At 54.7% G+C, this 27,962-nt stretch overlaps 1 protein-coding gene across 3 annotated transcripts; it reads left to right on the top strand.

Moving 5' to 3' along the window:
* On the top strand, positions 1–27,766 carry Gramd1a (GRAM domain containing 1A). Of its 3 annotated transcripts, none has more exons than XM_048329761.1 (20): positions 1–71; positions 969–1,256; positions 12,069–12,279; positions 12,422–12,442; positions 12,709–12,793; positions 12,907–13,010; positions 13,122–13,217; positions 14,096–14,176; positions 16,482–16,594; positions 17,139–17,286; positions 17,833–18,031; positions 19,425–19,568; positions 20,917–21,035; positions 21,773–21,915; positions 23,312–23,415; positions 23,886–24,059; positions 24,162–24,249; positions 25,732–25,839; positions 25,934–26,054; positions 27,315–27,766. In XM_048329761.1, the coding sequence occupies exons 2-20, from the start codon at positions 997–999 to the stop codon at positions 27,405–27,407; spliced, it is 2,412 nt and encodes an 803-aa protein (XP_048185718.1). In that variant the 5' UTR covers positions 1–71; positions 969–996; the 3' UTR covers positions 27,408–27,766. The 3 variants fall into 3 exon arrangements, with proteins under 3 accessions (XP_048185718.1, XP_048185717.1, XP_048185719.1); XM_048329760.1 differs by having other exon boundaries at positions 2–71; positions 17,136–17,286; XM_048329762.1 differs by lacking the exons at positions 1–71; positions 969–1,256 and adding an exon at positions 5,575–5,757 and having other exon boundaries at positions 17,136–17,286.
* The last annotated feature ends 196 nt before the right edge of the window (positions 27,767–27,962 follow it).

Genomic DNA, 27,962 nt, shown 5'->3' on the forward strand with positions numbered 1-27,962 from the left:
AAGGAAGGGCCAGGCCTCCCGCCTCAGGCCTAGACACTGGACTCCCCAAGGACAGTAGAAGAATCCAACAGGTAGGGGTTCCGAGCTCCCAGAGGGGCTGGGTCACTTCCAGGTCTCGCCTGTAAGCATCAGGGTCTTCTCTAGGCATGGGGCTGGGTGGGGGGGAACCTTTGGGGGGTCCCCATGTGCCTCTCTACCTCCTCTCTGGGCAGCTGCATTCCAGAAGCCCTGGCTGTGTCCCGGTGGGAGGACAGCCAGGCTCTGCGGTGGCCTCCGGAGCCCCAGGTGCTTTCTGACCTCACAGACACCGATGCAGGAAGCAGCCACGCTTCCTTCCGGGCTGCCCGGGCCTCGGGCCTTTGTCTCAGGAGGGGAAATGGCTCAGTCAGCAGGAAGGAGAAGTCCTGGCTTCCGCCTTGCTGTGTGCTCAGCGGGTGGTTACCTAGGCCTAGGCCCCTGGCCTCTGAGGCCTGCTCAGGCCCACCCAGCCCAGGCCTGAAGCCTAGCTGACTCCTGGCCCTCTGATGAGGATAACCAAGGGGATCCTGGCCTTTGAGAGTCTGAGAATAAATGCCAGTCTAAAGGCGGCAGTTGGTGCTTGACAAGCGGGTTGTGCGTGAGCCCTGAGCTCGGTCCTGCCCAGCCATTCGAGAGCAAGTATGCCAGGGAGCCTGAGGTCGAGAATCACCAGGGGGAGATGTTGGGAGAGGGGGAAAGCTCTGTCACCCCCCAAACTGGGTGATGACCCTGAGCTTATTTTTTGCTCAAGGCTGGTGCTGTACTCTTGGTGCTGTACCCAGCTCCGTTTCCAGCTTCTCGTTGGTTCATTGGAGATAAGAGTCTCGTGGACTTTCCTGCCCACACTGGCTTTGAACCGGGATCCTCAGCGCTCAGCCTCCTGAGTTGCTAGGAGGACAGGCGTGAGGCCCTGCCTCTGAGCTCCTCATCTTTCTCCTCCGCCCCTCCAGGGCTGACCCTGCCACTGAGACCCACCTTATGGCTGAGCTCCTGCCACTCCTGCCATGGGCAGCCCCCGGGGGCCAGGGCAGCACCCAGAACTCAGCTGCTCCCCGACCCGGACAGCCAGTGGAGGGCAGCAGTGCCCAGGGCCTGGTGTCTGAGCTCTGGGGGTTCCTGGAGGTGCCTGTCATTCAGATAACACCCTCCAGTGATGGGGACTCACCCCCCCACACCCCAGCTCCCCCAGGCCTGAAGAGACGGAGGACTTCAGACCCGAAGAGCAGGACCAGGGACAGGTCAGGCCTGGCTGGTGGGAAGGGCACGATGGTCTGTGCCCCCCACCCCTCTCTCTGTCACAGGATGGGTTCCTTGTGGCTGTCATTCTCCAAACTGGGGGGGGGGGGGGCAGTGGATACCTCACCAGAGCCTGATCGGAAGTAGATGTACAATTAATCCAGAGAATGAGCCAGACGCCGGTGGCTCACGCCTGTCATCCTGGCTACTCAGGAGGCTGAGATATGAGGATCATGGTTCAAAGCCAGCCGGGGCAGGAAAGTCCATGAGACTCTTATCTCCAATGAGCTACCTGAAAACTAGAAGTGGAGCTGTGGCTCAAAGTGGTAGAGAGCAAGGCTTGAGTAAAAGAGTTCAGGGACAGCACCCAGGCCTGGAGTTCAAGCCCCATGACTGGCACACAAAAAACAAAACAAAGTGGGCTGGAGGCGTGGCTCAGGTGGAACAGCACCAGCCAATCAGCAAAAGCATCAGATACTGAGTTTGAGTCTCAGTCTTAGGAGAAACAAAAACAGAAACAGAGCATGTGCATTGAGATACACAATTGCGAGGTCAGCGGAGCTAGACCAGGCAGAGGATGGAACCCCTGCCCGCCCGGACTTTCCAAACTGTAGAGAAAGGCCACAAAGCACCCACTCACTCCTGTCACCTGAGCTATTCCGAAGGCTGAGATATGAGGATTTGAAGCCAGCCTGGGCAGAAAAGTCCCTCTGACACTCTCATCTCCAAAAATAGGAAGTGGCTCTGTGGCTCAAGAGCTAGCCTTGAGGGCTGGGAATATGGCCTAGTGGCAAGAGTGCTCGCCTCCTATACATGAAGCCCTGGGTTCGATTCCTCAGCACCACATATACAGAAAACGGCCAGAAGTGGCGCTGTGGCTCAAGTGGCAGAGTGCTAGCCTTGAGCAAAAAGAAGCCAGGGACAGTGCTCAGGCCCTGAGTCCAAGCCCCAGGACTGCCCCCCCACCACCAAAAATAAGAGCTAGCCTTGAGTACAAAGAGGCTCCGGACAGTACCCAAGACCCAAGTTCAAGGTGTTCAAGTCTCATGACTGGGAGAAAAAAAATTCCAGTCCTGGGGCTTGAACTCATGGCCTGGGCACTATCCTTGAACTTCTTGTGCCACATTCCCAGCCATATTTTTATTTTATTTCTTTGTGCCAGTCCTGGGATTTGATCTCAATCCTGGGTACTGTCCTATTATTTTTTTTGCTCAAGGCTGGCACTCTACCACTTGAACCACATTCCACTTCCAACTTTTTTTTTTTGTGGTTCATTGCAGATAAAAGTCTCAAGAGGGCTGGGGATGTGGCCTAGTGGTAGAGTGCTTGCCTCGCGTGCATGAAGCCCTGAGTTTGATTCCTTAGCACCAGGTACACAGAAAAAGCCAGAAGTGGTGCTGTGGCTCAAGTGGCAGAGTGCTAGCCTTGAGCAAAAAGAAGCCAGGGACAGTGCTCAGGCCCTGAGTTCAAGCCCTAGAACTGGCAAGAAAAAGAACAAGGGCTGGGGATATGGCCTAGTAGCAAGAGTGCTTGCCTCGTATACATGAAGCCCTGGGTTCGATTCCCTAGCACCACATATATAGAAAATGGCCAGAAGTGGCGCTGTGGCTCAAGTGGCAGAGTGCTAGCCTTGAGTGGGAAGAAGCCAGGGACAGTGCTCAGGCCCTGAGTCCAAGCCCCAGGACTGGCAAAAAAAAAAAAAAAAAAAAAAGAACAAATTCTCAGGGACTTTTCTGCCCTGGGCTTGCTTTGAACCCCGAGTTTTTCATACGGCAATCTCCTGAGTAGCTGTGATGTCAGGAGCGCCCCGCTCACGCCTCCCAGTTTATTTCTAAAGCAATGAGGATAAAATTCGAGCAACTGCATGAAGGGGGCCGGTGAGAGCCAGGGTGGCCTCTTGCAATTTCCCATCTTGCCATTCGGTTTGTAAATGTGCGCCCCACGTGAGAAGTATTTCCTGTTGTCCCTCAAAAGCCCAAACAAATCGAAACTGAAAAAATAATAAGAAAGCTTAAGCCAGGTACAGGTGGCTCACTCCTGTCATTCTCGCTAACTCAGGCAGCTGATATCTAAGGATCGCGGTTCAAAGCCAGCCTGGGCAGGCAAGTCTGTGGAGACTCTCATCTCTCACCGCTAGAAAATTGGATGTGGCACTGTGGCTCAAAGTGTTAGTTTCCCTCTAGCCCCAAGGAGAGAGGAAGTGCTAGGTTCAGGGCACTGGCAGAAAGGAAGGTTCTACACGGGCCGGAATAACAATGCATCTTCTTTCTGCTTGTAGCAATTCCACATCGGCAAACGTTTGCCAGAGGCCAGTGGCTCACCCCTGTCATTCCAGTTACGCAGGAGGCTGAGATCTGAGGACGGTGACTCAGAGCAGCCAAGGCAGGAAAGCTCACGAGACTCTGATCTCCAAGGAAGCCACCAGAAAGCTGCAAGTGGAGCTGTGGCTTGAGTGGTAGAGCGTCAGCCTTGAGTGAAAAAGCTCTAACACACACACACACACACACACACACACACACACACACAGAGAGAGAGAGAGAGAGAGAGAGAGAGAGAGAATCAGGCAAAGGGAAGTATATAAAGAGAACACTGGGACCCAGGAAGATAGTGAAAAGGAGGCTTAAGGGGTAGAGGCAGCCAAGGGAAAAGTGAGGGGAGAACTTCTGCACAAGAGGTGGCCTGGGCTCCAGTCCTGCAGTGAGGGGCAGGGATTATGACTGGTGATTAGAGGCCTAGTGGGGGAAATGAGCGAGGGGGGTGTGTGGCAAGGAGGAGGTAGCCAAGTCAGAAAGGGCCTTGGAGGAAAGGTGCTTTTTTATTTTTGTGCCAGTCCTGGGGCTTGAACTCAGGGCCTGAGCACTGTCCCTGGCTTCTTTTTGCTCAAGGCTAGCACTCTGCCACTTGAGTCACAGCGCCACTTCTGGCTTTTTTTTTTTTTTTTTTTTTATAGTTAGTTGGAGATAAGAAGCTGGCTTCAAAACAGGATCCTCAGATCTCAGCCTCCTGAGTAGCTAGGATGACAAGCATGAGCTGCCCACCAGCACAGGCTTGCTTTATTTATTTCATTATTATTGTTTTTTATTGTAAAGGTGATGTACAGAGGGGTTGCAATTAAATAAATCAGGTAATGAGTACTTTTTTTTTTTTTGAATACTGTCACCTCTTCCCTCATTTTGGCCTAGGTTTATCCCCCGCCCCCCGCCTTTTTTTCTCAAGGCTAGCATTCTACCACTTTGAGCCACAGCTCCACTCCCATCTTTTTGCTGATTAATTGGGGGTAAGAGTCTCCTGGACTTTCTAGCCAGGCTTGGATTCGAACCCTGATCCTCCAGATCTCGGCCTCCTGAGTAGGTAGGATGATGGGCGTGTTCCCAGGTTCTTTTTGATACTGGAGGGTCCCCAGGCTAGGGGCATGCGCCCAAATGAAGACCTTTGCTGGATACTAAGGGACAGACACCCAGCCGGGTGACACCACTGGGGTTTAGTGTTTCTTTTGTTTTTGTTTTTTGTCAGTCCTGAGGCTTGAACTCAAGGCCTAGGCACTATCCCTGAGCTTCTTCTGCTCAAGGCTTAGCACTCTACCCCCTTGATCCACAGTGCCATTACTGGGCTTTTATATTTATGTGGTGCTGAGGAATGGAACCCAGGGCTTCATGCATGCTAGGCAAGCACTCTACCGCTAAGCCGCATTCTCAACCAGTGGGGTTTAGTTTTAATCAAGTCTGCCTGTCTGCTTTTCTGTCTGTGAGCAGGCCTGCCTGGCTGGCTGTCTCCCTGTCTGCCTGCCTGCCTGTCTGTCTCGCTGCCTCCCTGTCTGTCTGTCTGTCTCCCTGCCTGCCTGCCTGCCTGCCTGTCTGCCTGTCCATCTGTCTCCCTGTGTGTCTGTCTCCCTGTCTGCCTGCCTGCCTGTCTGTCTCCCTGCCTCCCTGTCTGTCTGTCTGTCTCCCTGCCTGCCTGCCTGTCTGTCTCCCTGCCTCCCTGTCTGTCTGTCTGTCTCCCTGCCTGCCTGCCTGCCTGTCTGTCTGCCTGTCCATCTGTCTGACTCCCTGCCTGCCTGCCTGTCTGCCTGTCCATCTGTCTCCCTGTGTGTCTGTCTCCCTGTCTGCCTGCCTGCCTATCTGCCTGTCTGTCTGTCTGTCTCCCTGCGTGTCTGTCTGTCTGTCTCTGTCCCCTGTCGTCCCCCGCCCCCCTCCCCCCCCCCCTTCCCGGCAGCCTCTCCCGCCGGCCGGGCCTCCCCGCGCCCCTCCCGGGCAGGGGGCGGCGTCGTGACGCGTGGACGGGGCGGGCTCCGGCCCGGGGAGTCGCGGAGTCGCGGACGCCGGCCCAGGCCTCGGCGGCGCCGGGCCTTTTGTGCGCGGCGGGGTCGGGCCGGGACGGAGCCGGGTGAGGCCGGGTGAGGCCGCCCGCGGGTCCCAGCCCCGCAGCCCCGCAGCCCCGCCAGCCCCGGCTCTGCCTGCCCGCTCCCGGGGCCGCGGCCCGCGCTGCTGCTGCATCCATGTTCGAGTGAGGACCGGGGGCCGGGGGGAGGGGAGGGCGGGCGGGGGGGGGAGAGGGGGGACGGGGGGGGGAAGGAGGACGGGGGACTAGGGGGGATCGGGGGGCGGGGGACTGGGGGGAATCGGGGGGCGGTTCCCGGGAGACCCGGGGAGGAGACCGGGAGGCGGGGGGAGGGCCCCCGGGTGGGGGGGACAGGGGGACGGGGCGACCCCAGGTGCCGGTGCAGGTGGGGGGGGGGGGGGCAGCCAGGCGCCCGCGCTGGGCGGCACAGCCTCGGCATTCGAGGGGGAATCCCAGGTGTGAGAGCTGGGGGCGGGCACCTGGAGGGACGGAGGTGGGGGGGACCATGGCTCCCCACCCCCAGGCAGGCCGGAGGCCCCTTTCCACCCACCCACCCACCCTGGCTGCGGAGGGGGGGCGGGGTGGGTCTCCATTGTTGTCCTCTGTGGGTCTGCCCCAGGCGATGGCACCGGGGTGGGTGTGTAATTTACCCTGGTCTGATGGATTAGACTCAATTACCTGTGTGTGCGTGTGCGTGTGTGTGCACGTGTGGGTGTGTGAGACGCGTCCCACCCCCATGTGTGGCTCCCAAGTACAAAATTATGTCTGATGATGGCTTAGATGGAGTCGATCTGTGTCTGTCTGTCTGTCTGGGGTGCCCTGGGCTATTTGTATCTGTCTTGTATCATTAATTCCACCCGTTAAAAGCCGGGCACCGGTGGCTCACACCTGTAATCCCAGTTATTCAAGAGTCTGAGATCTGGAGGATTGTGGTTCAAAGTCAACCCCAGCTGCAAAGTCTGAGATTCTTATCTCCAATGAGCCAGAAAAAAAAAAAAAAAAAGCCAGAAAGGGGGCACGGATCTATTTAAAAGAAATAGGAACCTTACTGGTGCTGGTGGCTCCTGTCTGAAACATCCTAGCTAATCAGGAGGCTGAGCTCTGAAGATCATGGTTCAAAGCCAGCCCAAGCAGGAAAGTGTGATACTCTTATCTCCAATTAGTCACCCCAAATGTGCGCAAAGTCGAACTGTGACTCAAGTAGTAGAGCACTAGCCTTGAGCAAAAAAGCTCAGGGACAGCGCCCAGGCCCTGAGTTCAAGCCTCAGGATCAGCACCAAAAAAACACACAAAACTGTGGCTGTGTGGCAGGTCATGAGTCACGTGCACCTGTATGTGTGTGTGTGTGTGTGTGTGTAACATCACGGCTGTGGAGTGTGTGCTCCCCACCAGGCTCTGTGAGTTACCTGGGTGCCTGTGTCTTACCTCAGAAATTCCCATTTAGTCATATATAAAAATCCATATGGGGCTGGGGATATGGCTTAGTGGCAAGAGTGCTCGCCTTGTATACATGAAGCCCTGGGTTCAAATCCTCAGCACCATATATATAGAAAACGGCCAGAAGTGGCGCTGTGGCTCAGGTGGCAGAGTGCTAGCCTTGAGCAAAAAAGAAGCCAGGGACAGTGCTCAGGCCCTGAGTCCAAGCCCCAGGACTGGCCAAAAAAAAAAAAAAAGGAAAGAAAGGAAGGAAGGAAACAGAAAAGTGCATATTAAAAAAAAATCCAGGGCTGGGGATATAGCCTAGTGGCAAGAGTGCCTGCCTCGGATACAGGAGGCCCTAGGTTCGATTCCCCAGCACCACATATACAGAAAACGGCCAGAAGCTGCGCTGTGGCTCAAGTGGCAGAGTGCTAGCCTTGAGCGGGAAGAAGCCAGGGACAGTGCTCAGGCCCTGAGTCCAAGGCCCAGGACTGGCCAAAAAAAAAAAAAAAATCCATATGGCTTGTGGGTCTCCCTGTGACACAGAGGTGTCTCATACATGTGTGTGCGTGAGCATGCGTGCAGTTTAGAAAAGCTCTGATCGTTCTTCTCTTCCCATCCTTGTGGGAAATTTCCCAGGGGTGACCTTGTGGGGGCACCCCGGCTTTTCTTTGTGTGTGTGTGTAGACCTTGTGAGGTACCATCTGGGCCTGAGATCCTCTGTCCTTATTTTTTAAAATTTTATTCTGTGCCTGTCCTGCCTACAGCTTGAACTCAGAGCCACATGCTGCCCCTTCTTTTTCTTTTTTTTTTCCCCTACTCAAAGCTGGCTCTACCACTTGAGCCACGGCTCCATTCCCAGCTTTTTGCTGGTTCCCTGGAAATAAATAAAGCGTCTCATGGATTTTCCTTCCCCGGGCTGGCTTTAAGCCATGATCCTTGCGTCTGGGCCTCCTGAGTCTCTGGGATTACAGGCTTGTGCACCAGCACCAGGCAGAGAAGTTTGATTTCATAGGATGGTGCTCTTTCTTGCACGCTGGTGTCTGCACCTGCCCCTCTCTGGCCTGGCCCGGCCTGGTAGGGGAACTGTTGCTAGGTCCAGGAAGCCTGAGGTGACTGCTCTGGCAAAACCCCATTCTCTTCCACATCCCCGCCCCTTAACGGTCCTGGCCCTGCCACCGCTTCCGGCCCTCCCTTCCCCGCCTAGGCTGGCAGCCCTGGGGCTCCTGCATGGGCTCTGAACACACTTCCTCCTAGTCCTGCACAACAGCAAAACCTGGCGGTGTGAGGGCCTGAACCTGCCCTGGGTGGCCTTGGCCCTAGACCTGGGGCTGGCAGAGAAAGAGCAGGGCTGTGTTTCAGGCCAGAGACCAAGTGAGGCATGGGGACAGTGAAGCCAGACTCCAAACTGGGGTTCACAGGCCTGTGGCCTGAGGCCCTCCCTCCCTACTCCTTCCTTCCCTTCCTTTCTCCCTCCCTCCCTTCCTCCCTTCCTTGTGCCAGTACTGGGACTTGAACTCAGGGCCTGGGTACTATCCCGGAGTTTCTTTTTGCTCAAGGTTCGTGTTCTGTCAACTTCTGGTTTTCTGGTGGTTCATTGGAAATCAGAGTCTCACGGACTTTCCTGCCCCGGCTGGCTTTGAACCATGATCCTCAGACCTCAGCTTCCTGAGTAGCTAGGATGACAGGTGTGAGCCACCAGCGCCCAGCTCATTCTTTTCTTTTCCTTTTCCTTTTTTCCTTTCCTGTGCTAGTCCTGGGGCTTGAACTCAGGGCCAGGGTACTCTCCCTGGTTTTTTTTTTTTTTGTTGTTGTTGTTCAAAGCTTAGTGCTCTACCACTTGATCCACAGCTCTACTTCAGGCTTTTTGCTGATTCCTTGGAGATCAGAGTCTCACAGACTTTCCTGCCCAGGCTGGCTTTGAACCGTGATCCTCAGATGTCAGCGTCCTGAGTAGCTGGGATGACCGGCGTGAGCAGCCGGACGCCCTGTGGCCCTCTCCCCTCCTTCTTCTCCCCTCCTCTCCTGGCGCCGGCCGCTGTGTGCTTCCTCCACTCTGCCAAGCTCCGCTCTGGCCCTGAACTTGGTGTTCCTGAACCTGGAGCTGTCTTCTTCTCTTTGCCAACTTTGTTCTTTGTCCTCACTTGGCTCGGGGAACCTCGCCCTCGGAGGCCTCTGCAGACTGTGGCTAGAGGAGCCATCTCTGCTTCCGGTTGTCTCTGCCTCTTTCCACTTGAACATTGAGTAGAGTCTCTTGGGCCCCAGTGTCTGATGGAGCTGGTGTGTGTGTGTGGGGGGGGGGAACAGAACTCAAAAAAATCTGCATTTCTTCCATTAATTCTTTAATGGATTCATCTATTTCTTGCTCCGCTGTGGATGGATGGAAGCCAGGATCTTTGGCATGCTGGTCAGCACTCTAGTACTGAGTTATATATTTCCAGTGGCTGTTTTGTGGTGTGTGGTGTGTGTGTGCGCCAGTGGTAAGGCTTGAACTCGGGGTCCAGGCGCTGTCCTTCAGCTTTCTTTTTTTTTTTTTGCCAGTCCTGGGGCTTGGACTCAGGACCTGAGCACTGTCCCTGGCTTCTTTTTGCTCAAGGCTAGCACTCTGCCACTTGAGCCACAGCGCCACTTCTGGCCATTTTCTGTATATGTGGTGCTGGGGAATCGAACCCAGGGCTTCATGTATATGAGACAGGCACTCTTGCCACTAGGCCATATCCCCAGCCCCCTTCAGCTTTCTTACCTTCATTTTGTTTGTTGTTGTTCAAGATTGGTGCTCTACTACTTGAGCCACAGCACCACTTCCGGCTTTTTGCTGGTTCATTGGAGATAAGTCTCATGGATTTTTTTCTGTCCAGGCTGGCTTCAAACGGCAAACCTCAGATCTCAGCCTGCTCGGTAGCTGGGATTACAGGCATGAGCTCCAATGCCCGGCATCATTTCCCTCTCTTAACTGGAGATGGGAACGGTATGGAGTGCACAGGGTTAAGGAATGATAACATTAATGGCACAGAACTTGACAAGGCTCCTGATAAGGAGTCAGCAAGGTCTCTTTCAAGTTCCCTAGTCTCACCCAGTAGCCCTTGTTACACTGGTGTTTGCACAGTTATCTCTGAGTGTTCTGTTTGTTTAAGGTCTGCCTCTGCACTCTCCAAGGGCAGGCATGGTATCTGATGGTCTCTGCTCCTGCCGGCTCTGGCCAGCACTGCCCTCTGGCCAGCACTACCGTTTATTCAGTCACTCATGTGAAGTACATAGAGTTGGGCCAGGCGGTGCCCGTGGTTCACGCCTGTCATCCTAGCTAACTACTCAGAGGCTGAGACCTAAAGATCACGCAGACCTTCAGCTCAGGTAGAAAAGTCCTTGAGACTCTTATCTCCAATGAACCACCAAAAAGCCAGAAGCTGAGGTGTGACTTATAAAACCCTAGTCACACATACACACATGTATCTACACATATAGACATACATACATATATACACACATACATGAATACACATATATACATATATCTTATATGTATATATATGTATATAAATGTGTATGTGGTTGGGACTATGGCTTAGTGGTAGAGTGCTTGCTTAGTATGCATGGAGCCCTGGTTTGATTCCACAGTACCACATAAACAGAAAAGGCTGGAAGTGGCGCTGTGGCTCAGGTGGTAGAGTGCTAGCCTTGAGCAAAAGAAGCTCAGGAACAGTGCTCAGGCCCTGAGTTCAAGCCCCAGGACTGGCAAAATAAATACATGTATATGTTTGTGTGTGTGAGAGAGAGATAAGAGAACTAGGATTTTAGCTTAATGGGTTCAATTCCCCACTACTAAAATAGAAAAGACCAAAAAAAAAAACAAACCAGTTAGCTTGAGTAATTGAGTTAAAGTCTTTCATAGGTATATGTTGTATGAGTGAATTAGTAAGGTTTTTTTTTCCAGTCCTAGGGCTTGAACTCAGGGCATGGGCTCTGTCCACAAGTCTCTCAGTGCTCAAGGCTAGCACTTAAGCCACAGGATCACTTCTGGCCTTTTCTGCGTATGTGGTGCTGAGGAATCGAACCCAGGGCTTCCTGCATACTAGGCAAGCACTCCACCACTAAGCCACATTCCCAGCCCCTAGTACGTTATTTTATTTATTTATTTATTTATTTATTTATTTATTTATTTATTTTGGCCAGTCCTGGGGCTTGGACTCAGGGCCTGAGCACTGTCCCTGGCTTCTTTTTGCTCAAGGCTAGCACTCTGCCACTTGAGCCACAGCGCCACTTCTGGCCATTTTCTGTATATGTGGTGCTGGGGAATTGAACCCAGGGCCTCATGTATATGAGGCAGGCACTCTTGCCACTAGGCCATATCCCCAGCCCAGGTACGTTATTTTTTAAGAAACAAACAGCAGCTGTGTTGACTTGATCCCTCTGAGACAGCCAGATGAGGACCAGGGCTTGTCCTGCCCTGGCCTCCTCAGGAAGTGTCAGTGGCACAGAAACATTAAGGAAGCTGCTCTGGGATTGCAGAGCAAGGACATGAGATAGAGCGGATGGACTCAGGAGTGAGGGAATACATGGATGGATTGAGGATGGACAGATAGATGAGTGGATGGGTGGATGGATGGATGGATGGATGGGTGGATGGATGGATGGATGGATGGGTGGGTGGATGGACCGGTGGGTGGATGGATGGGTGGGCGGGCGGGTAGGTGGATAGGTGGATGGATGGGTGGGTGAGTAGGTAGATGGATAGGTGAATGGATGGGTAAGTAGGTGGATTGATGCCTGGGTAGATGGATGGAAGAATGAGTGGGTGGGTGGGTGGGTGGGTGCTGGCGGATTATGGATAGGATGGTGGTAGTGGATGGATGATGGTGAATAGATGGTGAGTGAGTGACGAGTGGGTGGATGGATGGTGGACAGATGGTGATGGATGGACGGATGGTGGGTAGATGCATGGTGGATAGTTGAGTGAATGGTGGGTAGGTAGCTGGGGAATTCATGGGGTGATAGATGGGTGAGCCTGACCCCCCCCAAACCTGTTTTCCCCCTCAACCCTCTTCCTTGCCTGCCCACAGCACCACGCCCCACTCTGGTCGGAGCACCCCAAACAGCTCCCCATCTCTCCGGAAGCGGCTGCAGCTTTTGCCCCCCAGCCGGCCCCCTGCAGAGCCAGAAGCAGGCAATATGGTGGAGAAAGGGTCAGATAGCTCCTCGGAGAAGAGTGGGGTCCCGGGAACCCCCAGCGCCCAGAGCCTGGGCGGCCGGAACTTCATCCGCAACAGCAAGGTGGGCCTGAGAGCCAGGCCGGGGGGCATGGGGGGGCGTGGGAGGCTGGGGTCGTGGGGGGATGGGGGCCGGGGTCATGGGGGATGGGGGGGCGGGGGGGGTGGGGCATGAGCCTCACCCTGACCCCCTCTTTCTCTTGCAGAAGATGCAGAGCTGGTACAGTGTGAGTATCTGGGCAGGAGGGGGTGCCGGGGGTGTGGGGGATTGGGTGCCCCATGCAGGTTGGGGGTCCCGGACTACAGGAGTCAGTGGCGGAGCGGGTTCACAGGTCAGCAGACCAGGATTGAACACACCCTAGACTTTCTCATCCGGGCTGGCTTCAAACCACCATCCTCGGATCGCAGCCTCCGGAGTAGCTGGGGTGACAGGCGTGAGCTCCCCGCGCCCAGCTCTGGGACCGGGTTGGGGTTCAGACTTGACTTCCCTTAGATGCTCAGCCCCACGTACAAACAACGCAATGAAGATTTCCGGAAACTGTTCAGCAAGCTTCCCGAAGCCGAGCGCCTCATCGTGGGTGAGAATCGGGGGACCCCAGGCCCTGCTGGCCTGTCTGCGGGCTGCCTCGGCCGTGGCCGTCGGTGGGGGGGGGGGCCCTGCCTGACTCTCCCCCCCCCTCCCTGCCCGCAGATTACTCCTGTGCCCTGCAGCGCGAGATTCTGCTGCAGGGCCGCCTCTACCTCTCCGAGAACTGGATTTGTTTCTATAGTAACATCTTCCGCTGGGAGACCACGGTGAGCCAGGGTGGTCGGGGACCAGGAGAGGGCGCTCGGGGGTGCGGGGTGCATGGGGGGTGGGGGCCGGGGTGCTAGAAATCCCGGCGGCTTCTGACCTCCTGGCTGCAGATCTCCATCCAGCTGAAGGAAGTGACGTGTCTGAAGAAGGAGAAGACAGCGAAGCTGATCCCCAATGCCATCCAGATCTGCACGGAGAGCGAGAAGGTGAGCCCCGAGGCCGGGGGAGGGGGGTTGGCTTCTGCCCCTCTCCGGCCTTCCGTCTGGCCCCACCTCACCCCAGAGCATCAGAATCAGGCCGGTGCTGGTGGCTCGTGGCTCCTCAGGAGGCTGAGATCGAGAGCACGGCGGTGCAAAGCCAGCCCAGGCAGGAAAGGCTGTGAGACTCAAAGTACAGAGCCGCCAGCCTTGATTGAGCAAAAGCAGCTCCCGGGTAGCGCCCAGGCCCTGAGTTCAACTCCCAGGCCTGAAAAAAGCCCCAAAAGGCCAAAACAGAAACCATCAGGACCGGGGATAATAATAACTGGAAAACCTTTCCTTCCCATAGATCAGCACCTCAGGCACCCCCTGCCCTGCCCCTCAGCAGCCTCCATTCCCCGAGGCTCCATCCCCTTGATTTTCCCTTTCTACCCCCTTCCCGTTTTTTTCCATCTACAGTGCTGGAATGGAACCCAAGGCCTTGCGCCTGGGTTTGAGGCAAGTGCTCTCCCACGGAGCGACTGCATCTTTTTTTTTTTTCCCCTTTTGGTCATGGGGCTTGAACTCAGGGCCTGGGTGCTGTCTCTGAGCTTTTTCCTTCAAGGCTGGGGCTCTACCACTTGAGCCACAGCTCCACTTACGGCTTTTCTGGTGGTTCATTGGAGATCAGAGTCTCACGGGTTTTCCTTCCCGGGCTGGCTTTGAGCCTGGCTTGCGTGGTCTGAGGGAGGCCCTGCACATCCTCCTCACCTGGGGGGTGGGGGAGTGGGGGGGGGTGGCTCAGCCTCAGCGGGAGGGCTGCATGGGGTACGGATGGATGCAGGGCTGTCTGGGGCTGGAGGTCTCCCCTCACCCTGCCGTGTGTCCCCCCCCTCCCTCCTCTGCAGCATTTCTTCACCTCCTTTGGGGCCCGTGACCGCTGCTTCCTTCTCATCTTCCGCCTCTGGCAGAATGCGCTGCTGGAAAAGGTGGGTGTGGTAAGGTCGAGGCAGAGGGACTGTGCTGCCCGGCCTCAGGGGCAAGAGGAACTTCTGGGGTTGTTGTTTTTTTGGTCTTTTTTTGGTGCCAGTCCTCAATCTTCAACTCAGAATCGGCATGCTGTCCTTAACCTTCTGTTCTCAAGGCTGGCGCCCTACCACTTGAGCCACAGCTCTACCTGTTTTTCTTTTTTTTGTCAGTGGTGGGGTTTGAACTCTGGGTCTGGGCACTGTCCCTGAGCTTTTTTCAGCTCAAGGCTAGCTAGTGCTCTACCTTGTTTTGTTTTGTTTTTTTTGATGGCACAACTCTATTTTAGCAAAAGCCTTTAGCTATATTTGTCACAAGTTTGCATAATGCTGTCCTAGGAGCGCTCTACCTCTTGAGCCACAGTGTCACTTCCGGTTTTCTGGTGGTTCCTTGGAGTTAAGAGTCTCACACTTTTCTGCTTGGGCTGGCTTTGAACCCTGATGCTCAGATCTCAGCCTCCTGAGTAGCTAGGATGACAGGTTTGAGCCACCAGTGCCTGGCTAGCTTAAAAAAAAAATGCTGTTATTGTAGAGTTGATATACTGTGGGGCTACATCACATATGTCAGGTAGTAAGTGCATTTCCTTTCACCCTGTGTCCTCTGTTTCCTCACTCTCTTCCATTCCTTCCCATGTCTACCCATGAGTTGTATAGTTCACTTTCTTTTTCTTTTCTTTTTTTTTTTTTATTTTTACCAGCCCTGGGGCTTGAACTCAGGGCCTGAGCACTGTCCCTGAGCCTCTCTGTGCTCAAGGCTAGCACTCTACCACTTGAGCCACAGTTCCAGTTCCAGCTTTTTCTGTGTATGTGGTACTGAGGAATCGAACCCAGGGCTTTCATGCATGCTAGGCAAGCACTCTACCGCTAAGCCCCATTCCCAGCCCCTGCTTCAATTTCATCAATGTCCAGTTCACTCCACCGCTGTACCTTTTCATCCTTTTTCCCTCGGATTCTGTGCCCCCTCCCTCCCCTCCCACAGAAGTGCATGGGAACGCATCATATGTAAGGTAAAGAAGATAGAGTCATCAGAAAAAGAAAAAGATATGCTGGTGGCTCACTCCTGTCATCCTAGCTACTCAGGAGGCTGCGATCTGAGGATCATGGTTCGAAGCCAGCCAGCCGGGGCAGAAATCTCCATGAGCCTCTTATCTCTAATGAACTACTCAAAAAGGCCACAAGTGGCGCTGTGGCTCAAGTGGTAGAGTGCTCTCCCTGACCAAAAAGAAGCTCAGGGACGGCACCCAGGCCCAGAGTTCAAGCCCCAGGATTGGCAAAAACAAACAAAATCAACAACAACAAGAAAAAAAAAATTCTAGAAAAAGAAAACACAAATTAAGAAAGAAGTCCTTTGTTTTCCTATCTTGGGAGTTCATGTCAGTATGTAAATCATCTTATATACATATGAAGAGGTGCTTGGGTATGCGCCTTTGTGATTCTCTCCTAGCCTGTCCTCTTTTGGTCTCACTGCATGTGAATATCTAAAATCCTGTGTAGTTTGTCGTGTCCCAGTGTGTCCCAGTGTGTTTTAGACGTAACTTTCGCATATCAAGAAGAACATGCCACTTTGGGCTTTTTTTGGTAGTTCACTGGAGACAAGTCTCACGGGCTTTCCTGCCCAGGTTGGCTTTGAACTGTGATCCTCAAATCTCAGCTTCCTGAGTAGGTAGGATGACAAGTGTGAGCCACCTGCGCCTGGCTTGCTTGGCTTTTTTGCTTAACGCTGGTGCTCTACCCCTTGAGCCACACAGATCCACTCTGTGCTTTTTGGTAGTTTATTGGAGAGTCTCATGAACTTGCTAGTGCTTTGAACACGTGCAAGGTAACACGTCTGGGAAACGCCTTCTCCCTGCTCTACTAAGGGCTCAGTACCTGGAGCTATAGCTGCTACTGACGGTTTAAATTGTTGTCATCCTGCCACTCTGACTGTAGTTGGCCAGAGCCCCTGGGGGTCCTGAGGATGTCTGCAGGAAGAGTTGGGGTGACATCGGGGCACAGGACATGACGGCTTAGGCCTTGGGATGGTGGGCACCCCAAAAGTATCGACTGCGCTGGCATCTCAGAGTTGAACCCCTGGCTTTTCCCTTCCTGGGTCTCCATGTATGCTCTGGCCGAGGAGGTCTGCTGCCCCCTTGTGGACACCATGGGAACTGCTGGGACAAAGGACTGGGCCCGCAACCTGGCTTGAAAAAACTCCGGCCTGGGCCGAAAAAGACGGAAAAACAAATAAAACCCAAACCTAAACTTCGGTCATCTTGTCCTGTGTGTGCAGACGCTGAGTCCCCGGGAACTGTGGCACCTGGTGCATCAGTGCTACGGATCGGAGCTGGGCCTCACCAGCGAGGACGAGGACTATGTCTGCCCTTTGCAGCTCAACGGTCTGGGGTGAGTTGGCATGGGGAGGGGAGGGGAAGGGCTGTGTGCAGACTTCTCACAGTCCCGGTCGGGCTCCAGAGGCTGTGCAGGGCCGGCGGCTCACACCTCTCCTCCTAACTCTCAGGAGGCTGAGATATGAAGATCACAGTTCAAAGCCAGCCTAGACAGGAATGTCTAGGAGAATTTTATTTTATTTTTTGGCCAGTCCTGGGGCTTGAACTCAGGCCCTGGGTGCTGTTCCTGAGCCTCTTTGTGCTCAAGACTAGCACTTGGCTGGGAATGTGGCTCGGTGGTACAGTGCTTGCCTAGCATGCCTAAAGCCCTGGGTTCAATTCCTCAGCACCACATAAACAGGAAAAGCCAAAAGTGGCGCTGTGGCTCCAGTGGTAGAGTGCTAGCCTTGAGCAAAAAGCTGGAACAGCACCCACGGTATGTGTTCAAGCCCCGGGACTGGTACACACACACATACACACATACACACACACACATGCACGTGCACTATGTAGTATCTCCAGGAAGCAGGGGTCCCACTTCCTTCTTCCCCCTGCAGCAGCCCCAAGGAGGTGGGAGATGTCATCGCTCTGAGTGATATCGCCCCCTCGGGGGCCCCCGACCGCAGCCAGGAGCCCAGCCCGGTGGGGTTACGTCGCGGCCGAGTCACCCCCAACCTCTCCCGAGCCAGCAGCGATGCGGACCACGGGGTGAGCAGACCACTGATGGGGTGGCAGGGGATGGGGGAGAGTGAGCCCAGTGAGGGAAAGAGGCTGGAGCAGGGGAGAATCACTGAGATGGGGGGGGGGAGCTGGTGAACGCAGGGAAGGGGGGGCGTGGAGATAGGAAGATGGGCCAGGGAAATGAACATAGGTAGGAAAAGACATGGACAAAAACCCAGGGGAAGGAGCCAGCTGCCAGCGGCTCATGCCGGCCATCCCAGCTTCAGGAGGCTGAGATCCCATGGTTCAAAGCCAGCCCAGGTGGGAAAATCTGCAAGGCTCTTACCTCTAATTAACCAACCCCACCCCACCCCCACCAAAAAAAAAAAAAAAACCAGAAGGGGATGTCTGGCTCATATGCTGACAGTGCCAGCGGTAAGCAACAAAGCTGAGACACACATTGCTCAGGCCTTGAGTTCTAGCCCCAGTACCAGCACGAAGAAAGCCGGGGGCGGGGGGGGTGAAGAAAGGAGCTAAGGCACAAGGGGGGGCCGGGGAGGCCCCTGGAAGGGACCAATGTTGGCTTTTGTGCAGGCAGAGGAAGACAAGGAGGAGCAGACGGACAGCCAGCCAGACGCCTCCTCCAGCCAGACAGTGACTCCGGTGACAGAGCCCCCCAGCACAGAGCCCGCCCCACCCGAGGGCCCCAGCGCGCTGGGCCCCTTGGATCTGCTGCCCCGAGACGAGCTGCTGACAGACACGAGCAATTCTTCTTCATCTACAGGGGAGGAAGGTGAGGCGTGGAAACATGTCCTTCTCTCAATCACCCGTATTAAACCGGGGCTCGAAGGACTCAGGGGGAAGGGGAGGGGGGCAAGGATGGGGAGAAATGGGCAGGGGTAGCATTCAGGTAGCCGTGTCAACAGCCTGCCTGTCCTGAGCTCTGATTTCAAGAGGAAGAACACAGAAGCAGCGGCAGATGCCGGGTGCAAATCCTGGCTGTGTATCTTTCTCACTCTGTGATGAGGGCACACGGTTTAACCTCTCTGAAAACTGATTTTTTTTTTTCTCATCTAGAAAAATGGAGGGCTGGGAATATGGCCTCGTGGTAGAGTGCTTGCCTCGCATACATGAAGCCCTGGGTTCAATTCCTCAGCACCACATATATAGAAAAAGCCAGAAGTGGCGCTGTGGCTCAAGTAGCAGAGTGCTAGCCTTGAGCAAAAAGAAGCCAGGGACAGTGCTCAGGCCCTGAGTTCAAGGCCCAGGACTGGCAAAAAAAAAAAAGAAAAGAAAAGAAAAATGGAAGTAGCCCTTAATAATGCCTACCTCATGGCTGAGTACTGGTTTTTCATACCTGTAATCCTAGCTACTCAGGAAAGATCATGGCTCAAAGCTATCCTGAGCAGGAAAATCCGGGAGCCTCCTATCTTCAGTGAACCAGCCAAAAAAAGCCGGAAGCAGAAATGTGGCTCAAGTGGTAGAGCCACAAGCCTTAAGCAAACAAACCAAGCAAGAGTGTGAAGCTTTGAGTTCAAGACCCACTACCAGAAAATAATAATTATAATAGTAATAATAACAACAACAACAATAGTTCCATCCATAGGAATGTTAAGAAAAGCAAATGAATTCGCACAGTATACATAAAGCTCTTGAGCCAGTTATTATATTGCTTTTATTTTCTCTGTGCCATCTAATTTTTGGGTACCTTCAATTTTAGCAAGGACAGGGCAAGCCCAAGCCCTGGGCTTTTTGCCAGTGGCTGTAGCCAAAAACAAAACCGGAAAACAAAACCATACCCCCTAGAGTTGGCTGATTGGTTCAACTTGGAGAAAGAGCCCAATTCTGATCCAATCACAGTAGCTGATTGGCCCGGCCTGGGTCACACCCACACTTTTGGTCCAATACCATGGCCACCCCTGTGATCACATGAAAGTGATTGGCTGGTGTGTGTGTGTGTGTCTGTGTGTGTGTGTGTGTGTGTATGTGTTCCCATCCAGAACCACCACCGTGATGTGGCTCTGATTGGCTGACCGGAGGGACAGTGTGGTCACTTTCAGCCAATCCTGTGTCCAATGGGGCTGGGCAGTGCTCTGTGCTCTAGGAAGTTGGGTCTGCTCAGAGAGAGGGACGAATGCAACCCCAAGTCCTGAGGGGCCCCCCTCCCCCTGGTGTGTGTCTCCCAGCTGACCTGGCCGCCCTGCTTCCTGACCTCTCTGGCCGGCTCCTCATCAACTCCGTCTTCCACGTGGGTGCTGAGCGACTGCAGCAGATGCTCTTCTCCGACTCGCCCTTCCTGCAGGGCTTCCTGAAGCAGTGCAAGTTTACAGGTCAGCGCGTGGGCTTTCCTTGAGGAGTCACTGTGCTGGGGTACATACATATATATATGGGTCCCACAACACTACTGTTTTTTTGTTTTTGTTTTTTCCCTTGGTTGGTCATGGGCTTGAACTCAGGGCCTGGGCACTGTCTCTGAGCTCTTTTGCTCAAGGATCAAGCTGTTTTTCTCTGCCACTTTGAGCCACAGCTCCACTTCTGGTTTTTGGGTGTCCAGGCTGGCTTTGAACCATGATCCTCAGATCTCAGCCTCCTGAGTAGCTGAGATGGCAGGCGTGGGCCACCAGCTCCCGGCTCACAGAGCTATTCTTATATCCTGTAGTTTTATATGGGGCCACTAGGGAGCAATAGAAGGGAGTCCTCCATAAGGGTGTGGAGGGGTCCCCCATAAGGGTGAGGGGTTAGGGAAAGGTGGTCCACTGTCTCTGGTCTGGTGCGCTGAAGAAAGCCAGGACTCATTCAGAGAAAGAAACTGAGATTGAGGGTTGGGTAAGGTAGACCCTGGAGGGACCAGGAATGTTGGGATGAGGGAGATCTCAGCCAGAACTATCATTCATGTTTAAAGGTTCTAGCTAGTGCTAGTGACTCACGCCTGTAATCCCAGCTACTCGGGAGGCTGAGATCTAAGGATCATGTTTCAAAGCCAGCCCAGGCAGGAAAGTCTATGAGATTTTCTTTCTTCCTTTTTTATTTTTGCCAGGCCTGGGGCTTGAACTCGGGGCCTAAGCACTGTCCCTGGCTTCTTTTTGCTCAAGGCTAGCACTCAGCCACTTGAGCCACAGCACCACTTCTGGCCTTTTCTGTGTACATCGTGCTAAGGAATCGAACCCATGGCTTCTTATATACAAGGCGAGCACTTTACCACTAGGCCATATTCCCAGCCCTGTCTATGAGATTTTAATCTCCAGTGAACCACCAAAAAAGCCAGAAGCGGAATTATGGTTCAGCTGGTAGAGCACCAGCCTTGAGTGATAAAGCCTAGGGACAGCGTCCAGGACTGTTTGACCACCCCCAAAAACACTAAAGGCTGCCAGGCACTAGTGGCTCACACCTGTCATCCTAGCTACTCAGGAGGCTGAGATACAAGGACCATAGTTCCAAGCCAGCTGGGGCAGGAAGGTGGGAGAACCGCAAAAAGCCAGAAGTAGCATTGTGGCTCAAAGTGGTGGCATGGCTCAAAGTGGTAGATCCTTGAGCTCAAGGACAGTGCCCAGGCCCTGAGGTCAAGCCCCAGAACAGACAAAAAAAGTAAAATAAAAGGCCCAGGGTCCTGCAGCATGGGTGCAAGGGAACAGAGAATATTTTCTCATTCTGCTCCTTTCTCCTTTCTCCCCTCTCCAGACGTGACCTTGAACCCCTGGAGCGGGGACACCAAGTGCCATCAGCGCAGGGTCCTGACCTACACCATCCCCATCAGCAACCCTCTGGGCCCCAAGAGTGCCTCTGTGGTGGAGACCCAGGTAGGCGGGGCCGATGGGAGGGAGGGGCCTGGCCTCCTGGCCCGGTGATGGCTGGGGTGGGCGTGGCCTGCCAGGAGAGGGCGGGGTTGGCGAGGTTGCCTGGCAAGGGCTTGGATGGGGTGGGCAGGCCCGACTGTGAGCAGGGCCTGGCTGGGTGGCCTGGAATCAGTAGGGTGATGGCTTAGGTGGGGTGGGCGGGGCCTTGTAGGGTGGGTGGCCTGGCCAGTCGTAGTATTGGCTGGGCTGGGGTGGGCGTGGCTTTTGAGGGGCGGGGCCATATAGAGTGGGCAGGGCCAGATAGGGTGGTGGGGCCAGGGGTGGCCTGGCCTGCCTTGGGGTACTTACTGGCTGGGCTGGGGTGGGCGGGACCTGGCAGGGGTGGGGGCCAGACGTAGTGGGCGGGGCCAGATAGGGTGGACAGGGATAGGGGTGGCCTGGCTGGGGTGGGGCGGGGCTTGGCAGGGGTGGGACCTGCCAGGGTGAGCGGGGCCAGGGAGTGGTGTGGTCCCCCTTGGGGTACTTACTGGTTGGGCTGGGGTAGGCGGGGCTTGGCAGGGGCAGGGCCAGAAAGAATGGGCGGGGCCAGAACGGGTGGGCGGGGCCAGGGGTGGCCTGGCCTGCCTTGGGGTACTGTCTGGGCTGTGGTGGGCGGGGCCTGGAAGGGGCGGGGCCAGCTGCGTGGCGATGGCTTGGGTGGCTTGGCTCTGACCTTGGCCTTCTCCCTTCCGTCCTTGCAGACGCTGTTCCGCAGGGGCCCGCAGGCGGGCGGGTGCGTGGTGGACTCCCAGGTGCTGACGCAGGGCATTCCCTACCAGGACTACTTTTATACCGTGCATCGCTACTGCATCCTGGGCCTGGCCCGGAACAAGGCCCGGCTGCGGTGAGCCACAGCCAGGCTCCTTCCCCAGGCCCCAACACCCCATGCCCTGCTCTCCCCGCCCCCAGCGATTCCCAACCCAGCCATGCAAGGTGACCCCTGCCTATAATCCCGGCTAGTCAGGAGGGCTGAGGCCTAGAGGATCATGGTTCAAAGACAGCCTGGGTTGGTCTCTTAATTAACCAGCCAAATGGCGGAAGTGGAGCTGTGGCTCAAATGGTAGAGCACCAACCTTGTGCACAAGAAGAAAAAAAAACAACTAATGCAGGGACAGCATCCAGGTCTTGAGTTTAAGCCCTTAGACCAGCACAAAAATAAAAAGAATGGTGGGTCCCTCTGAATGGCAAGGAAAGCCTGCCTCCCATCTGCCCTGGGTGCTGAAGCCACCGGAGGATGTGCTCTCAAGTGAGAGATTCATTTGTTCAGCTGTTTATTGAGCATCTACTAGGTGATCCACATGTTCCAGACCCTAGAGACAAAATCTCCAGTCTCTCGGGCTGGGAATATGGCCTGGTGGTAAAGTCCTTGCCTTGTATACATGAAGCCCTGGGTTTGATTCCTCGGCACCACATATATAGAAAAAGCCAGAAGTGGCGCTGTGGCTCAAGTGGCAGAGTGCTAGCCTTGAGCAAAAAGAAGCCAGGGACAGTGCTCAGACCCTGAGTCCAAGCCCCAGGACTGGCCAAAAAAAAAAAAAACCCCAAAAGCAAAAATCTCTAGTCTCAGAGGGCTCAGACTTAACAGTGGGGAATTGGCTGGTAAGAAAATGATGGTGTAAACCTGGTGCTGGAGGCTCCAACCTGTCATCCTAGCTACTCAGGAGGCTGAGATCTGAAGATTGTGGTTTGAAGCCAGCCCAGGCAGGAAAGTCCATGGGACTCTTTATCTCCAATGAACCACCCAAAAGCCAGAAGTGGAATTGAGTGAAAAAGCTCAGGGATATCACCTAGGCCCTGAGTTAAAGCCCCAAACCTGGTGCTTGCATGCGCACGCGTGCGCACACACACGCACACACATGAATACGCACAGAACCACAGTTGGATTCTGGTTAACTTTGTAAGTTGAGCTGACAGCCAGCTGAGATTGGCTTTGTGGTAAGTCTGTAGGAAGGTGTGGGGGCCAGCACCATGGTCATTCATCTGTCCTGAGCTGTGGCGAGATGGAGCTGCCATCTTGGCCAACTTGGGAGGCGATGGGGAATCCATTGAACTGAACCATTGCTGATCCCCATATAGGATTGCAGGGGGTCAGCAGCCAGGTGGGAAAGAGGCATGTGGGCACCGGAGAAGAGGGATGCTGAGGCCCCAGAAAACCATGGTGGAGGAGAGGGGTCAACAGAACACGCCCCCATCCTCACCCCCAGGTCCTGAACTCGGTCCCCCCTGTTCTGTGCTGCCAGGGTGTCCTCAGAAATCCGCTACCGGAAGCAGCCGTGGAGCCTGGTGAAGTCGCTCATTGAGAAGAATACCTGGAGTGGCATTGAAGAATACTTCCACCATCTTGGTAGGGAGCCATGGACCAGCTTGGGGGAAAGGGGAATGCCTTGCTGGGGACAGACATCTCTTTATTTTATTTTTCTTGCCAGTTCTGGGGCTTGAACTCAGGGCCTGAGCACTGTCCCTGGCTTCTTTTTGCTCAAGGCTAGCACTCTACCACTTGAGCCACAGCACCACTTCTGGCTTTTTCTATATATGTGGTGCCAAGGAATCGAACCCAGGGCTTCATGTATGTGAGGCAAGCACTCTACCACTAGGCCATATTCTCAGCCCAAGGTTTTGGGGTTTTTTTTGTGTTTTTTTTTTTTTTTTTTTTTTTTTATGGTTCCTAGGCGATAAGAGTCTCATGGACTTTTCTTTTCCGGGCTGGCTGTAAAACCACAAAATCTACTCAGCCTCCTGAGTAGCTAGGATGACAGGTGTGAGCCACTCTGCGCAGCCAACGTGGGGTTTTCCTCTCTCCTCTCATAACCACAGAGCGAGAGCTGGCCAAGGTGGAGAAGCTGTCCCTGGAGGAAGGTGGCCAGGACGCCCGGGGGCTTTTGTCTGGTCTCCGGCGGCGGAAGCGGCCCCTGAGCTGGAGGGGACATGGAGACGGACCCCAGCACCCAGACACTGACCCCTGTGCCCGGGCTGGCATGCACACCTCGGGTGAGCTCCAGTCAGGACAGATGGAGGCCCTGGGGGGTGGGGAGGCAGAGGGACCTGGGGGGGTCGGGGGCAGTGTTGACCCTGAGTTGTTTTCTCCCCTAGGCTCCCTCAGTTCCCGCTTCGCAGAACCACCCATAGACCAGGGCCCTGGGGCAGGCATCTCCAGCGCCCTGTTTCTTATCAGCATTGTGTGAGTACCAGCAGCTGGGCTGTGTGGCCTTGGATAAATGCTGGGCCTCTCTGGGCCTTTGCTCACGTGGGAAGAGAGGCTGCTGGCCTCATGGCTTGCTGCAAACACCCAGCAGAGCGCCATAGGGAGTAGTTGCTCCGTTTGTCCTGCAGAAGGTAGAGATCAGCGGGTACACGTGGCATTGTGGCTCATGTGGTAGAGCACCAGCCTTGAAGGAAAAAGCTCAGGGACAGCATCCAAGCCCTGGGTTCAAGCCCCAGGACTGGCACACAAAAAAAAGTGGGTTGGAGAGGCATAGCTCAGGTGTTGGAGTGCCAGCCAATGAGAGATCTGGCCAGGAGAAGGGGGCGGGGGTACCCAGAGAAGCCTGGCTTATTAGTCTAGAACCCAGGGCTAGAGGAACAGGTTCTCAGCATGCAGAATTAGCCAGGTGAACTGGGCCCCTGGTGGCTCACGCCTGTCATCCTACTCAGAAGGCTGAGATCTGAGGATCGAGGTTCAAAGCCAGCCCGAGCAGGAAAGTCCCAGTGAGACTCTTATCTCCAACAAACTACTCAAAAAAGCCACAAGAGGCTCTGTGGCTCAAGTGGTAGAGCACTAGCACTAGCTTTGAGCACAGAGAGGCTCAGGGACAGCGCCCAAGCCTTTGAGTTCAAGCCCCAGGACCGCTTCCCCCGCCCACAAAAAAAAAACCACCCAGGTGAATGGAGAGAGGTAGGCCCCCAAATTAGGCCATTTTTACTTTTTTCTTTTTCTTTCTTTCTTCTTTTTTTTTTTTAGTGCCAGTCTTGGGGTTTGAACTCAGGGCCTGGGCATCCTTTCTAAGCTTTTTTTTTTTTTTTTTTAAATTCAAGGCTGGTGCTCTACCACTTGAGCCACACCTTCACATCAGGCTTTTTGCTGGTTCATTGGAGATAAAAGAGTCTCACAGAATTTGCTCCCCGGGCTGGCTTCCTCCAATGGCAATCCTCCGATCTCAGCCTCCCAGGGAGCTGGGGTTATTTATACTGGTACCTGATGGGTGCCTGGCAAAGTCAGAGTCCTTCGAAGGGGCACCAGTCAGATTCCCGGGTGCAGCCACCCCTGCTGCACCCACACCTTCACTGGGCCTCAGTTTCCCAAGACCAGCAGTTTCACTAGGTTACTGGTTCAAATCTGCCCCTGGGATTGGAGGAGGGCTGGCTGCTGCTCACTTCTTTGTCTCTCCCCTCCCCCCTGCTGCTACTCCAGGATCTGTGTGAGGTAGGGTCCCCCCTCCCTCACTCCCCTTGGTGTGTTTCATCCTCCACCCTTTCAGCCCCGTCTCCCTCCCACCCCCCACCCCCACCCCCAGATGGGTTTGGGTGAAAACCTTGGCTTTTCTGCTTATGGGCTGTGTGGCCCCCGCAAATACCTCACCCTCTCTGAGCTGTTGGTTGTCCTGAGGGTTGGGGGAGGGCTGAGGACCTCCCCACAGCCCTCTCCTCTCCTCCCCATCCTCAGCCTCATCGTCCTCATCGCCCTCAACGTGCTCCTCTTTTACCGTCTGTGGTCCTTGGAGCGGACGGCTCACACGTTCCAGTCCTGGCACAGCCTGGCTCTGGCCAAGGGGTGAGCAGGGCGAGGGGCGTGGGGAGGCGGGGCGGGGGTGCTGATCACAGGGAGCTGATGGCAGGGAGCTGAGCCCTCTGTCCATCCCACGCAGCAAATTCCCCCAGACGGCCACGGAGTGGGCTGAGATCCTGGCCCTGCAGAAGCAGTTCCACAGCGTGGAGGTGCACAAGTGGAGGCAGATTCTCAGAGCTTCTGTGGAGCTCCTGGATGAGGTAGGGGCTGGCGTGGGAGCCACGGGAACCGGGCTGCCGCTGCGTCCATGCTTCGCTGGAAAATACAAGAATTAGTATCCCTGTTGGGTGATTTTCCTAGAGAGACATAAAAGAATGCGTGTAGCCCGGTGCCCATAGGGCACACCTGTAGTCCCAGCTGTGGAGGAGACTGAGAGCTGAGGATTGTGGTTCAAAGCCCTTTGGGACAGAAAAGTGCGTGCCTTTTTTTTTTTTTTTGGCCAGTCCTGGGCCTTGGACTCAGGGCCTGAGCACTGTCCCTGGCTTCTTCCCACTCAAGGCTAGCACTCTGCCACCTGAGCCACAGCGCCCCTTCTGGCCGTTTTCCATATATGTGGTGCTGGGGAATCGAATCCAGAGCTTCATGTGTAGGAGGCAAGCACTCTTGCCACTAGGCCATATTCCCAGCCCAACGTGAGACTCTTATCTCCAATGAACCACCAGGAAACCAGAGGTGGCACTGGCTCAAAGTGGCAGAGCACTAGCCTTGAGCAAAAGAGCTCAGGGACAGCGCCCAGGCCCTGAGTTCAAGCCCCATGACTGACCAAAAAAAAAAATTTTTTTTTAATCTACAAAATTTAAGAAAAGTGAGGGATAGGCTGGGAATGTGGCTTAGTGGTAGAGTGCTTGCCTAGCATGCATGAACCCCTGGGTCCGATTCCTCAGTACCACATAAACAGAAAAAGCCAGAAGTGGCACTGTGGCTCAAGTGGCGCTAGCCTTGAGCAAAAAAGAAGCCAGGGACAGTGCTCAGGCCCCAAGCCCCAGGTCTGGCAAAAAAAAAAAAAAAAGAATAGCAAAGATTTGAGCTGCAGATCAACAGCTGACCTTGTGTGCGTGTGTGTGTGTACATGTGTGTATGTGCATGTGTGTGATTGTGTGTGTGTGTGCACGGCATGGCACATGTCCAGTCTTGGGGCTTGACCGCAGGGCCTCACACTTTTGCTTCACTTTTTCACTAAAGGCTAGTGCTCCACTTCCACCACACCTCCACTTGTGGCTCTTTGCTGCTCCGCGAGAGAGAAGAGTCTCACAGACTTTCCAGCTCAGGCTGGCTCGGAACCCCGATCCTCAGAGCTCAGACTCCTGAGGGGCAGGATCACAGGCGTGGGCCATCAGCCTCTGCTGCCTTTGGGAAGATGGAGGGGAGCAGGATGACTTTGCTATCCAAAGAGTGTTGGGGTGACCTCATCCCCACTCTCCCCCCTTCCCTTCTTCTTCCCCTGTCCCCCCACCCCCCAGATGAAATTCTCCCTGGAGAAACTTCAGCAGGGTATCTCAGTCTCGGAGCCACCATTTGACTCGCAGCCGCAGACGGATGACGGTTTCTCCTGAGGACCTCCAGCCGAACCGCCATCACCCCCAAAATGGACAGACGGACACACACAGTGAATCCCGGCCACTACTGCTGGCCCAGTGTGAGGGCCGGGAATCTCCTGCCCGCCCCTCCCGGTGGCCCCACTGTGGTGGGCCAGAGATGGGGGGGCCACAGAACTGAATGCAAGTCCAGCCATCCGCCCAGTTGGAGAACTGGCCTGGCCTTTGGCAGGCTCCTGACTAACTTATTTTACCTGGCTGGGGTTTGGAGGGGCTGGGGGAACCCCCACCCATACTTGTGTCCCTCAGCTCTGGGTTTAATAATGTATTATATTTATTTGGAGCCCACAGAGCTCTAATAAAGGCTTAGAAATGGCTGTGGCTTTGCTTGTGGTCATTCTAGCTACTTAGGAGGCTGAGATCTGAGGATCGTGGTTCAAAGCCAGAAGCCAGAAGGGATGGCTGTGGTTAAAGTGGCAGAGCACCAGCCTGGAAGAAAAACAAAAACAAAACTCAGGGGCAGTGCCCAGGTCCTTAGTTCAAGCTCCAGGACAGGCACAAAAAAAAAAAAAA

This window comes from Perognathus longimembris, chromosome 20, assembly GCF_023159225.1.
Source record: "Perognathus longimembris pacificus isolate PPM17 chromosome 20, ASM2315922v1, whole genome shotgun sequence".
In the NCBI taxonomy this organism is placed as follows: Eukaryota; Metazoa; Chordata; class Mammalia; order Rodentia; family Heteromyidae; genus Perognathus; species Perognathus longimembris.